This window comes from Pogona vitticeps, chromosome 5 (assembly GCF_051106095.1).
Source record: "Pogona vitticeps strain Pit_001003342236 chromosome 5, PviZW2.1, whole genome shotgun sequence".
NCBI classification, from domain to species: domain Eukaryota; kingdom Metazoa; phylum Chordata; class Lepidosauria; order Squamata; family Agamidae; genus Pogona; species Pogona vitticeps.
Window position 1 is genome coordinate 139,236,856 of NC_135787.1, and position 14,882 is coordinate 139,251,737.

Here is a 14,882-nt window from a genome sequence, read left to right on the forward strand (position 1 = left end):
TTCGGATGTGGAAGCCTGAAACAATGATGTTATGTTGCATCCAAGCCATGTTCCAAAGTTTTTCAGCCAACCCATTCTTTTCCTTCGTGGGATTCTCTTCTATACAAGTCACCCCACTTTAACTATTTGTGTGACCATGACACACCCGTTTACGAACAATAAATATTTCATTTTGCATGTCCTGCCACACTTAAGCCTAGAATTCTTTCAGCCCACTTGTGATTTCAGAAAATTCAGAGTCGTATCGAGATAAGGGAAGGGTCAATGTCTATGAGGCAAACTGACCCTCTTAGCGGAGCTTTCACATAATTAAAAACCTTCAGTATTGGTCAATTGAATAAGACTTCTTCATTTCATTCTTGTTTGTAATTTATATTCTCTATCTGCAGCCCAGGATCCATATTAACGTTTTTCTTTCTTTTAAAATCTGATTTGGCTTCTCTGCTTCTTCAACAAAATCACAATCCTATTCTGCAGATCCAGGAGTTAGCTGTGGTTACTGCTTGTGATCCTTGTTAGTTCCACTGGGACCTATAACTTTCAACAGCTCTTCGCTGCCAGAAACAGTATGTCAGCAATTCATTCCCCTCACATTACTAACTAAACACATCCTGCAATAAAATTTGCAGCATAATCCCTAAGCAGCACTGCCTTCTGTCAAATTAAAACTCTTGCATGCCAACACACAACTGCCATTGTCGACAAGTGTCATTGCACTGAGCAGCTCAGGGCAAAGCAAGATCCCCTGACAGTTATTAACGGGCAGGAAAATGGTGTATTAAAACAGCCCCTTTTTTGAGGAGCCAGCATTCTTGCTTTAAAAACACTGATTGGCGCTTGACAGAATCTGTGGATAAAACAGCAGTCCCTTGAGTATGTGTTACTTATAGACCGGATACTTCAGGAAAGCATATGTCTCTGTGTACATAGGAGGGCAAGAAGAGAGCACTTCATTTTGAAAAATGTCATAGCCTTTACATTACAGAATGCTGCACTGCAAAATGTTATTTTTCTGACCATATTACATCTCTGTTTATCTTCTCGAATTGTCAGCTAGTCCAGCTGTGTTCTAGCCATATTAGCCCCAACACACTAGACAGTTTCTATTCAACCTCAAGGGATCACCCAAAGCACCATAGTTTTATGGGAATGTTTTAATCAAAATAAAGATCTATATATGTCATCTTGTAAAAAAGAGCTTTTGTTTTTGGGAAATTATGAAAAAGCATGTGTGTAAAAGGGTCAAAATATGGGAACATGAACAACTAAAAAGGTTCATTGAACCATTTTGCATCTTGACTCTTTTTTATGTCCTGATGGAAACACCTCTGCTTGAGCAACGTTCTCAGATCCTAAGCTACTTGTGAGGTTTTGCTATATATATGGATCCCAGGAAATGGCTTCTGTGCAATTGAGCTTCCTGTTTGCCCTGCTAGACAGGATGAGCTCTCTGTATACTTCTCTTGCAGCAAGATGGGAGGAAAAATCTTGAAAATAAGAAGGCTGTTTCTTCAGAACTGCCATATGGAAAACATTTTCAAATCTGGAACAGACTTTTTTATTATCACCAAAGCTCAATGCAAAGAAATATAACCCACTCCCTGCACAAGGCTACCTGTGCTTGGTAAAGTTAAACATATTGTTAGTTATGAAACCTTATTCATATTAACAGTGTGTGTATAGGTGGGTGTAAGTGTAAGGATACTGTATCTAAGGATATTGTTACACTAAATCAATCTATTTCTGCAAAATGTTCCTGCACAATAACTAGGCACCAAAACAGCAGAGATGCTAATCATACATAGTTTCCCCAAGTAAGTTAAAATGTAATTCCATTCACTTCACTTTCATAACATCGCTGACATAAATAGGTTCTACAAAATGTGAAATGTTACTACTAAGTTTCACTTTTTTTCAAATTTAGTTCTTGAAAAACAACACAAAACCCTCCATTTTATGAATCTGAGATAATATGCTTCTGTATCAACAATTCAAAATGCCAGAAAATGGTCCAATACTGCTGTACACTCTCATGCTTGTGTTGCCAGCAGGAAACAGTATATCAAGCTTTACATAGCAAAAGTCAGCCAGAATGTTGACAACACCAATGGCAGCAGTCAAGATGGTCTACTGCAATGGTTCCCTGCCTTGGATAACCCAGGTGTTCTTGGACTGCAATTCCTACAAACCTTCTCCACCAGCTGTGCTGCCTGTGGTTTCTGGGAGTTGCAGTCCAAGAATACCTTTGTTACTGAAGTTTGGGAACCACTGGCCTATATGATACCCTCGTGTGCTGACTGCCATTCATAAAATCACACAAAACAAGGGGAAATCCCAGATGCTAACTCCTTTTTTGAATCACTCAAACACAATGCATTTGGCAGGGCTGTTTTTCAGCAAGTGTGAATTGTAGTTGTAAATTTTATTTTGACCACCCCCATTTTTAGAATTGCCTTATAGAATGTTGCCACCACAAGATTATTGGTGTACTCCCATGCACCAATAGAATGATTGTGTTAGAGAGGTTTCAATAATTTACGCTCATATAAACTAGATTTGTATGAATTATATTTATATCTAGCACCTAGGGCTCATTTCCAAGCAGTTGTTTCAAGACAGGTCTGATGAGGATGCATGCAACTGTTTTGACTATGCCCCAGTCAATTCATGCTTCCTGAACCTCTGCATTGAAAATAGTCCTATCCGTTAATAGTATGCATGAACTGGGAACTGTGCAACCCATGCTCTACTAAACATCATATTATATGTTTTTTCCCCTGAGGAATTCTGGTTTTGATTGAGTAAAAGGCATTTTTATTGCTGTCTCTGTTTACAAATAACCTGATGCAGAAAGTTTGGGGTGGAGAGGATATGGTGGCCCTTTCCTACACTGGCAGTTATGATCCAGATTGTTATCTAAACATACAACAAAGGAAAAAGGTAATTTTTAACTTTGTTCCATGAAAGCCCCTTTGGGGCATAGTCACTCATGTAATTACAATTGAATCCTGATGTGGGAAAAGACTTGGTCTATGAGCCTTTTGTAAAAGAGTAGCTCTGCCAGTCCCCACTAGCTTCACCTCCTCTATCACATCCCTTTAAACATCCCCATTCTGTGCACTGTATCAGGAAGGTCAGAAGAGAGACTATTTTGACTCTATAGACTTTCATTCCAACGTGGAACCATGATCATAACCCAAATTCGACTCAGCTCTTCCCCATCGAACATGTGAATAACTGTGAGATCTGGGATTGGAATGTTTAGTGAGGATGATGGGCCAGCTCATCCCATGAAGGGTAAACATACAAGTAGAGTTCATGAATGGATGCATCCTGAAACCCACATCACTGACAAATACTCAAAAATATAAGATAAGAGAAATATTTATTTAAATTTTGCACAAGAACGAGCTTATACTGAACAAATTCAATCAAGAAATAAGTGCAGCTGAACAAGGAAATATAGATGATTTTTTTCCATCAGAAAACATTAAGTAGTCATGCCTGTGCATTATTTCTTTATTATTATTATTATTTCTACAATAACTGGAACCCATTTTTCTGAGCTGTACATATGTCATGACACCAGTCCATGTATCTAGAAGATACTTTCCTTGTATTCCAATTTTTGGCAAATTTTTCAGTGACTACCAATTAAAAAAAATCCAAAACAAAAAAAACCCAATGTATGTTCAATTATTGGTAAAGTTTTTGTTTGTTTTTTTAAAAAGCAAAACAAAAAGAACCTCAGTGTCCAGGGATGAAGTGTATTTGCAAAAATCAAGAAATATTTTCCTTGCTTGAGGATTCCGACATATTTCTGCTCACGTCATTTTCTCGCTCTAGTCCAATATCTTACATATTGATGTCAAACACAAGATGAACCAGAAGTTGAACCTCACATCCAAACACAGGTTTATACATCTGAACTTGTTCCTAGTTTTACACATTTCACTCAGACTGAGGAAACTGACAGCTCATTCAATTCATAGCATTTCCGCACTTTAATTGGACAAAACTGATCTTGCTCCAGTTTTGGCTTTATACAATTTTTGGTCTACAAGTCTTTTGAAAAAGAAAATTCTATATCCAGAAACAGCCTACAATGCACGGTCATTAGCCTCACAGTTCCTGAAGGCACTGTGGATCCACCGAACAACAGACATGTCCGTTCTAGAGGAAAGAAGAAAAAGAAAAACAAGAGATAGCAATTTACATTATGTTGTGCTGCTTTGTTTAAAATATGCATAAGCACGCACGCATGCACACACACACACACACACAGAGAGAGAGAGAGAGAGAGAGAGAGATCTGCCTGGAGAAATGCCAAAATGCAGGAGATATGAACACACCACTGTTTCCTGTCCAATAATTCTGCATTCAATTATATTTTTTCTTCCAGTTAAAATGAACCTGGCAATGCGATTTCACTCCCTTCTGAATATCAAGAAAAAATGGGAATCTTTATGCCTCCAAGCTTCTTGAAGTCCTATAAATCAACCACCGTGGTGGTGGTATCCTCTTGCAATCAAACACATTCATGGAAAGAAGGCAACTATAAACGTGTCTTGTCCCTGTGCACATTACAATGGATTCACATACTTTGGGAGCAGTCCCTACCACAGCACATAGCCTACATGTTTTCGTACATGCTTGCTGGGACAGGGATTGATTTTATATGTTGGAAGGACAGATAACAAACATACATTAAATGCTAATGGCCAGTGAAATAATTTGGTGATCAGAATAATTGGCAGAACTTACAAACAAATAATTATAGAGTAGAATTCTTGCCCTTACTTGGTGTAGATAGAGAAAAGGAATTCTTGCCCTTACCTCAGCCAACACTGTGGAGCCATGCAGTTGTTGTCTAGACAACCTTGGGGAACCCAGCTGTTCTTGGACTGCAACTCCAGGAACCTTGGCCAGCACAGCTGGTGGTGAAGGTTTCCGGGAATTGCAGTCCAAGAACACCACTGGTCTGGACAGATGCCCTTCCTGATGCTGGCAGCCTGGCATGACCACAACAAGGCTTCAATGCATTCTGTGATCATACACTTTGATATTTCTGAGTGTGTGTGTGGGGGTGTTCCTTACTGCTTACCAATTATTATAAGTAAGCCTCCCTTTCCCTTTGATTGTCCCAAAATGCAGACCAGAGTTCTAACTAGTACCCTGCCCCCCTCACCATTCTGATATAATTCTAGAGTAAAGTACAGCATTTTAAAACACATTCAGTGCTTTCTAGCTTACAATAATCTCTTTGTCTTGTCATCTGGAGGCTTTGTTTCACTTGTCCCAAGTGAGTCATGCAGAAAGCATTTTATAGGTCTACCATCAACAGTGCTTCCATTAAGTCACGTGTACAGCTTAATCAAAGTAGACAATTAGATTCCACAACACCATTTACCTAAAGCACAAGAGACTGATAGCCAGGTCTGGAAGCCAATTAACGTATTAAGGTTTTAAATTAGCTTAAGTCTACATGATTTGGTATAATAGAGTTGTACATATTGCTACACATTCCAGAAAACAAGACTATATAAATTTTAGTCTATGAGCTGATCCATACATTTTATTTGCTCCTGTTTAAGAGGAAATCCCTAACAGATTGATTCAGATCAGTTTAATATGTCTGCATAATGTTACTGTAGAAACGTACCTATCTTTCTCATTTCCCTCCCATTTTACTTGGGAACAAGAGTTTTTTATAGCCCAGTTCCTTCCAGATCCGAAAGTCCTATCTGTTCCTTTGTCTCAAACTAGCTTGGTTCCTATTGGGGGGGGTTGCACAAATAGAACTCAACTGACATCAGCTGTAATGTTATCTTTGGAAGGGTGCTTCCCTGCTTAGAGTAAAAGAGAAAGAGGAGATACACACACACACTACACTGCCTTCTTGCCATGACCTGAAAGCCTCACTGGGATCAGGCCAGATGAAATTGACCAAGCCAGTCAGTTTCACCAGGAAGTGACAAGAAGTTGCTAAATGAAAAACCTCTCCAGCACTGCATTCTCAAAGGCTTTCACGGCCGGGATCTGATGGTTGCTGTGGGTTTTTCGGGCTCTTTGGCCGTGTTCTGAAGGTTGTTCTTCCTGACATTTTGCCAGTCTCTGTAGCCGGCATCTTGAGAGGATTGAAGTAGGACCTCTGTCCATGCTCTGGACAGTCCTCTGAAGATGCCGGCCACAGAGACTGGTGAAACATTAGGAAGAACAACCTTCAGAACACAGCCAAAGAGCCTGAAAAACCCACAACAACCACCACTCTCCAGCACTGCTGTCTCTTACAGTCTGCTTCATGCCTGGCAGGATCAATATGGCATGCTGTTTTGCCCTGCAAAAAAAGAGAAGCTAATGGCTCTGAATTTTTCTTCTATGATTCTTCCCACAAAGAAAAAAAAACGATCTGCTGTACAGTGATTAAACATCTCTCAAGTTATGCTGAATAGGGTATTTTGTCTCAACTTCCCCTCTCTGCGTACTCAAAATGATACCAATCAAAACTGTAATGACTCTCAAGTTCTGGAAGTTCTTCCTTCTCCACTGTCCACAGAAGAACAAAGTTTATGTATATCTCTTCCAAAGCAAAGAGAAAGGGGGACAATGAGGAGACCATGGAAGGGAAGGGAGAATTGGAAGTGGACAGGAGAGAAGCATTAGTGTGAAAAATCAACTTGGATTACATTCAAGGAAAAATTAAAACAGGTATGGAAGCTGTCATCAGAACAGGTATGGAGTGAGTCATCACAGCTCTATGGGGAAAAGGAATCATAGTTCCAACTTGCATCAATCTGAGCCACACACCTTATGTGAATGAGGCCCTTGTTGCTTGATCTAATACATGACAACACAGTGGTTACAGTCTCATACTAGGACTGAGAAGACCTGAATCCAAATTCCTGCCCAGCAGGGAAACACACTGAAAAGCACTCCTTGAACATCTCATGCACCCTGATATCCCTCTTAGGGCTTCCATACTTCAGAAGTGATTTCAAAGCACATGACAACAGCACTCAGTTATGCAACCTAAATTCTATAAAGCAACAGTGCTAAAGCTAAGCAGACTTTGGTCTGGCCCAGTTTTTGGAAAAGATCCTTTTTGTACTGCAGCCCTCAGAAACCAAGAAACAGGATAGCTACTGTCCACCTGAGAGAACAAATAATTCCTGGAGTTTCATCAAGGAACAAAGTTGAAGAAAATTTGCTAGAGAAATAAAACCAAGTTTATGAATTTGAACCAATCTTGAGCAATGCACTCCAGTTTAAGTTGCATTCCTGCCATTAGAAACACTGTTCTTATAAACAGAGGAAGAGGTGTGGTTGAACAAATTGTTAGGATAGAATGATAAAACTTACTTTTCCTGTTTTCCATCCTAATTGTCTTACAGGTGTAGACAGTGAAAAACCAGCAATTATGTAGGAAATTGAAATAATTAAGAAATTCAACCAGAAATACTTCGCAGTTGACTAAATGCACCTACATGCCAGTTATAAACATAGGTAGTTGGAGACTAAAATGCTCTTTCCTAGCCCATAAGGATTAATGTTTGGCCCCACTCACCCATATTACATATTATGAAGTTACACATTTCCTAAATGCACATAATTATCTGATAGTGGTGCTGATAGATAAAGACAGAAGATGTCAAAACTCTGATAATTGTGTCTGAATGTAGCAAAGAGGGGGGAAGGAGATGGCACGAGGAGGCTGCCTCTTTTGGTGGAGTTCTCTCCTAAGAGTAATCTAGTTCTACTTTTGTAATTGGGCTTGCAAAGGGTTACACAGAGTCGATTTGTTCCTTTCTCTTCTCGGCTCCTTGAATGACAGGACAACAGAGAACCCTGGCTACAATTCCAGTGTTCATTTTCCACTTGCAATTTCAAATGGGTTTGTGGTTAAAGCAGCTTTAGCTGATGCCTGGCTTTTCGAAATTCTTAAAGGATTTTGTGTAAACCTATTTTGCTGTAGCTTGACTAGAGAGGCTTAGCCTGCAGCTTTGACCTTCCATGTGATGTACTCTAAGAATGTCTGAGGTATTAACCATTCTGTTTTATGGTACCAGCTATATGAAGTATGCAGTGGTATTAGTTGAATTTAGATGACCTTTGTGGATCATTTTAAAATGCAGAATATTTACACAATTTTAAAAGGAAACATGGTGAATGATTTAAGGGAATAAATAAAGAAGAGATTCCATTTCATGGAGTAAAGTTGCTTTAGAGTATTTAAAAGGCAGACCAGCTGCTCCTTCTCTTCAGATAAACTGGCCTAGCCATTCTTTTCATATTTCACTAACTAAGATATGCATGGACACATCAATTAATGCCAACATAAAGAAAATCTTGCCTCTGCAAGCTAACAGCTACCCATAAGTGTTTCCCCTTTAGCTCCTGCCCTTCTCCCAAGAAGGGTGTTTACGTGTATTTAAACAAATGAATAATATGTTTGTTTACATTTGTGTGAAGAGTATAAATCTAGGGTGGGTTGTCTCTGGGAAGCTAAAGGTTAATTATCACTTTGGTTGGCAACCAAGGGCTACACACACACACCAGAAAGAAAGGCACTAAAAATTAGTGGTGTGGGTTCCCAGAGACTTTTTCAACTTTTCAGTGGCTTTTATGCTCACTTAATTTTATTTTTAATTTATTTATTCATGAAACATTGCTCAGTGCTTTCAGTTTTGTTTACAACTGCCACAACTGAATAAGGACATACTCAACTGAGAAGTTCACTGGCAAGTGTTTATTTCCTATTACTGGACTCAGCACTTATGAAATGTTGAGACACCAGAGGATCACAGAGCTGCAACTCTGAGTTGGTATTAATATCTCTGGTCATAGCAGTACTCCAGTTTTCACAGACAAGCAAGCTTTCTCCTAGTGTCACTATCTTCTGCCTACTTTACTACATTAGATGTCTTTTCCAAGGGAGGGATTCTAGCAAGAGGAGTTGCATGAAGATAAATAACTCCTGCCCTGCTTAAGTGAGCCATCCCTGTGAGTTTGTACTTTCAAAAATACGACCTTGGTAAACAACCTATATAAAAAATTAAGTAGTGTTGTTATGGGCAGTAGTAAGATATCAGCTCAGTGGATTTTGGTTTAACAATAGTATTTAAGCTCATCAAATAGGGGATTTGGAAACTTGAGTAATTTGCAGCTTTAGACCAAACAATGAACTAAAGCACATGGATCGTAGTCTTTTCCCAGTTTAATTTCCTGCAAGAATGACTATGCAGTCTTACACAGGTATATACTCAAACAAAATTCCTACTCAGTAGCACTTACTATTAGGTAGGTGCTGTAAAATGTGTAGTCATATATAAAACTACCTGGGACCAAACTTACAGAACGGTTTAAGAATTATGTTCAAGTAAATCTGCACAGATATGGACTGAATGGATGATATAAAACCCAGATGTAAAACCCAGGTTGCAAAACCTAAGAAGTAAAACCCAAGCCTTCAGTTTAGCTAAATCTGGCCCACTTTCTCTCTCTCTCTCTCTAGATATGAGCTGGATTCATGGTAGAGGGTGCAGTAATGATTACTACTTGTTTTAGTTCAATGGGAATGATACAAAATGCAATCTTCCTCACATGTATATTTATAAATGGCAACAGTTTATTCCAATCTGTCTTTCCCTAATGTATTTTTAAGGCTTGTAAGATTCATGTAAATTCTTCACAACCCATGATTCTTGTTGAGATTGAGATAAATGTTTTTTCTCGACTCTGAGGAATATTAATGATCCAAATTATCACGAGGGTTCTGCTTCTTCTATTTTAAAGCAAGGAAGCAATGGCTGAATTTCCATTTTTCCTGTTCCAGAACATAAAAAGTGTTTGATCATCACAAACCTTTAAGATTGTTTTATGTATTTTGCTTAGCTTCATGGAGCATTTATTTTCTTTGGTGGGGGGGGGCAAGTGGAGATAAAAGGTTGCAGCTTACATATGGGAGGAAATAATTTGATTTTAAAAACATTCTTAAAGATGCCAAAAAGATGAGAGCAACAAGGACAGCCATCAAAATGGAGCAATGGATACATTTCGCGTAAAAAAGAAAAGAAAAAAAGAGTCAAGGTCACATAATGCATAGGCTGTGAGAATCCTGCACCTAAACAATTGCCCAGATTCCTGAATGCTTCTGTTCCTTGGAAGAAAATACTGATGTTAACAATGCTCAGTGTTTCTATACTCCAAGTGTAGAAACAGACACATTAATAATTGTACTAAATACATTAATATTTATAACCCATAAAGCCAGTTGGAAAAAAAAGTGATCACAGTTTCATTCTTACTGCTCTCTACCTTGCATTGGCAGAGGGTGCATTCAGTGCCATGCTTAATCCAAGATGACCCAGTGAAGCGAACCACGTTAGTTTCATCCAGACAAGTCTTGGTTATATCATTCCTAATGGTGTCTGCTTGACAGGGGTCAGTGACGCAATGAGGGCAACACTCATTCTCGGGGAGGACGCTGAATTCACATTCTGTCTCTGGACAAGGCAAAGGCCAGCAGTCAACTTCACCCTGCTGTTTAAAACACACACAACACGCACACACGGAGAGATACATCAATACTAGATTTCACTGTTTATCGTTTAGCATCATTATTCATCACTATGTTCATTTGTATCTATTATTCATTAATATTCAGTTACATTTTTTCTTTACGATAATGGCTTGCTATATAGAGCTAAAACTGGGCTAAAGATAGTCACCTACCATATTAGGCAAGGTAAGTGGCATATAACACTAGATCAAACCATGCTAACATCCATACTTCCTGATTTGATTCTCATTGATTTTTTTATAGCAAAACAGAGTTTTGAGCCTAACTCTTTACAAAAACAACAGCATATTTAAGCATTATTATAGTGGGCTTTTTTAAAAATCATAGTTGGAAATAGCAGTCTACAAACATCTAGAATGAAACAATCCTAATACACCCAATGGGGAAAATGGCACTTGAATAAAATCCAAAAACAATAACCACTAAAATATTAAAAACAAATGAGTTTTCAAATTCAGCAGAACTCCTGTTCAGGCTGGTCATTTCAGAGCATAAGAGTGCAGGGGAAGAAAAACAGACACATTCAAAATCCATTTTGACCAGATGTTTGTTCCAGGATCTGAATTAAGAAATCGTCCCATATGGAGATGCCACACACATTGCATCAGCTTTAGGTATCAACTTGTACTCCAGGAAATATAGGACAAATTAGGTGACCCTGACACTGGATCCCCCAACAGCTGGCAAAAGGAATGTTGGCTTTTTCTGTTTCTCCTCTCCCACTCAGACTGAAGGAAGATCCTGCTGAACTTGAAAGTTCACCCACTTTCAACATTTTAGCAGTCCAATAAAGGTATTATCCACCTTTGCTTCTGCTGTAATACATCCATTTCTTTCATGTATAATCACCTGGCAGTAATAACAACAGACAAGATGGACTTAATTCTCAATATGTTGTTTAGTCGTTTAGTCGTGTCCGACTCTTCATGACCCCATGGACCAGAGCACACCAGGTCCTCCAGTCCTCCACTGCCTCCCGGAGTTGGGTCAAATTCATGTCGGTTGCTTCGATGACACTGTCCAATCATCTCGTCCTCTGTCATCCCCTTCTCCTCCTGCCTTCACACTTTCTCAACATCAGGGTCTTTTCCAGGGAATCTTCTCTTCTCATGAGATGGCCAAAGTACTGGAGCCTCAGTTTCAGGATCTGTCTTTCCAGTGAGCACTCAGGGTTGATTTCCCTCAGAATGGGTAGGTTTGTTCTCTTTACAATCCAGGGGACTCTCAAGAGTCTCCTCCAGCACCACAATTCAAAAGCATCAATTCTTTGGAGGTCAGCCTTCTTTATAGTCCAGCTCTCACTTCCATATATCACTACAGGAAAAACCATGGCTTTGACTATGCAGACTTTTGTTGGTAAGGTGATGTCTCTGCTTTTTAAGATGCTGTCGAGGTTTGTCATCACTTTCCTCGCAAGAAGCAGGTGTCTTTGAATTTCATGGCTGCTGTCTCCATCTGCAGTGATCATGGAGCCCAAGAAAGGAAAATCTGTCACTGCCTCTGTATCTTCCCCTTCTATTTGCCAGGAGGTGATGGGACGAGTGGTGATGATCTTAGTTTTTTTTATGTTGAGCTTCAGACCGTTTTTTTGCACTCTCCTCTTTCACCCTCATTAAGAGGTTCTTTAATTCCTCCTCACTTTCTGCCATCAGAGTGGTATCAGCTGCATATCGGAGGTTGTTGATATTTCTTCCGGCAATCTTAATTCCGGCTTGGGATTCCTCCATTCCTGTCTTTTACATGATGTATTCTGCATATAAGTTAAATAATCAGGGAGACAATATACAGCCTTGTCGTACTCCTTTCCCAATTTTGAACCAATCACTTGTTCAATATCCAGTTCTAACTGTTGCTTCCTGTCCCACATATAGGATTCTCAGGAGATAGATAAGATGGTCAGGCACTCCCATTTCTTTAAGGACTTGCCATAGTTTGCTGTGGTCCACACAGTCAAAGGCTTTTGCGTAGTCAATGAAGCAGAAGTAGATGTTTTCTGGAACACTCTGGCTTTCTCCATAATCCAGCACATTTAGCAATTTGGTCTCTAGTTCCTCTGCTCCTTTGAAATCCAGCTTGTACTTCTGGGAGTTCTCAGTCCACATACTGCTGAAGCCTCCCTTGGAGGATTTTGAGCATAACCTTGCTAGTGTGTGAAATGAGTGCAATTGTACGGCAGTTGGGGCATTCTTTGGCACTGCCCTTCTTTGGGATTGGGATGTAGACTGATCTTTTCCAGTCCTCTGGCCACTGCTGAGTTTTCCAAACTTGCTGGCACATTGAATGTAGCACCTTAACAGCGTCATCTTTTAAGATTTTAACTAGTTCAACTCGAATGCCATCACCTCCACTGGCCTTGTTGTTAGCCATGCTTTCTAAGGCCCACTTCACTTCAATATACAGCAATATATTCTCAATATATACAGCAGAGCATTTAGATGAGCACTAAAAGTGAAAAAGGGATTCAACCAGAAGACTGGTTGGCCTTAGATCACATTGTTTTCAACAGAGCTAAAGAATGAACTGTTCATGGAGCTCCACTTATTTAAATAGGCACTTAATGTGCCCAACTTTCTTAAAATTACTTAACAAGGGGAATTTCCTCTGTGCTATGTGACTAGATTTTCATTACTCTGGATGAATATTTGCAGTGTTCTCATCAGGTTTCAATGATTTCAATTTGCTTTTCTAATCATGATTGATAACAAGAAATTACTTCTGTTCTCTGGATGCAGGATCTCCATCTGTTGCTTCAATCAAATATTCTTCACAAACAATAGATTCTTGTACTGCCATAAATCTAATATTTATCATCATCATCATCCTCTTAGAACTGCAAAGCTGGAAGAGACATTATGGATCATCAAGTCCATTCCCTGTCAAGGAGACACAGTGGGGAATCGAACTTCCAACCTTCCAACACAGGCAGATACCTAAACCACTGAGCTGCCCAGCCATTTGAGCAACAGATTAATTTTTTTTAAATATATATATATATATAAACTTACCAAACAGCGGCACTGCTGACAGTTTTGAACCCAGGTGTCTCCACTGTTATATAAGATCTCCCCACTTTGATGTAAACATTGGCTACTGAGCCTTGGGTCACATTCAGGGCAGCAAAATAAGTCAACGGTGGGATTCTCACAATCGCAGACCATTCGTCGGCACATTACATATCCACTCTACCATTGCAAGACAAAACAATATGGGGGGGGAGGGGGAGGGAAGCAAATAAACATGTGTAAATATGGTGGAGAAAGGAAAATAGGAATATTTTATTTAATAATTTATAGGACTATTAGTTTTGGATTTTAGTAGTAGTAATAGTACTAGTTGTATTCGGCTTACAATACAATTGTTCAAATAATACTGTGAATTTAAAATAATTACTGAAGGCATTATTAGTTGACTAAGTCCAACATTGCCCTGGTGGTTTTGACAGAGCTTTCTTTCCCTCCTCCTATCGTGGCCCCCTGCTTTGGCCCAGAAGGGTTTCCAAGACCTCCAGAGAAGGTTTTTAAGGCATATGGAGTGTGTGCTGTGGGGGCTGGCCCTCTCTGGTTCTATTGGATTCTACTCCTCCATCAGGACATGTCCACAGCCAGATCTTGCCCAGTGATAATTCAGACTAAGATGACCAGAGACAGGATGACTGACTCAATAGATGGTTCATCTGTCTCAGCGTGGCTGTTTATTTTAATTATTTCAGTTGTAATAAGTGGGCAACAAGGCCTGAAGCACACCACCATCTCCCCTCTGAAAAAAGGAGTTTGGTCTTCTGGTCTTTCCCTTTATATGCATTATTTTCCCCTCCTCCATGGCATTCTGTACTAATGCTGGCTTACCTGGCAGGAGCAGACAGAGCACCTATCGTTCTCCAAGACCCAAATTTGCCCATTGTGTTTGACCTTGCCTTCATGGACACAGTCTCCTGTGCAGTTCTTCCCATGTGGACACCGACAGTCATAGCCACCATCCAGGTTAAAACAAATGGTGTCATTGGCACAGCTGTGCCTCCCTGTGGCACATTCATCAATGTCTGTAGGAAGAGGTCACAGGATGATTCTACACTGCATTCCATGAACCCTAGCCATTATTGCCATGCTAATTTGCATCTCACTGAAATCCATCTCTCTCTCTTAGTTCAAGCAACTCACGCACATGGAACTACAGAAGTCCAAATTCAAATTCTCTTCCCATACCTTTTCATGAGTCTAGATTGCTGAGGTAACCTGTGCATGTTTTTAAATGCTCATAATTAATGTTTCTTCATTACAAAAAGGTCACAGAATCTATGTGGGGA

General features: G+C 39.6%; 1 protein-coding gene across 2 annotated transcripts in view; it reads right to left on the bottom strand.

Moving 5' to 3' along the window:
- Positions 1–3,368: 3,368 nt before the first annotated feature.
- NELL2 (neural EGFL like 2) overlaps positions 3,369–14,882 on the bottom strand; it is a 140,987-nt gene continuing 129,473 nt past the window's right edge. For both annotated transcript variants that reach the window (XM_020795538.3, XM_073000446.2), the window contains exons 17-20: positions 14,425–14,618; positions 13,585–13,761; positions 10,315–10,539; positions 3,369–4,173 (exon numbers count right to left, since the gene is read on the bottom strand). In XM_020795538.3, the coding sequence (XP_020651197.3) occupies positions 4,123–4,173; positions 10,315–10,539; positions 13,585–13,761; positions 14,425–14,618 (647 nt within the window). In that variant the 3' untranslated portion in view covers positions 3,369–4,122. The remainder of the gene's footprint in view (positions 4,174–10,314; positions 10,540–13,584; positions 13,762–14,424; positions 14,619–14,882) is intronic.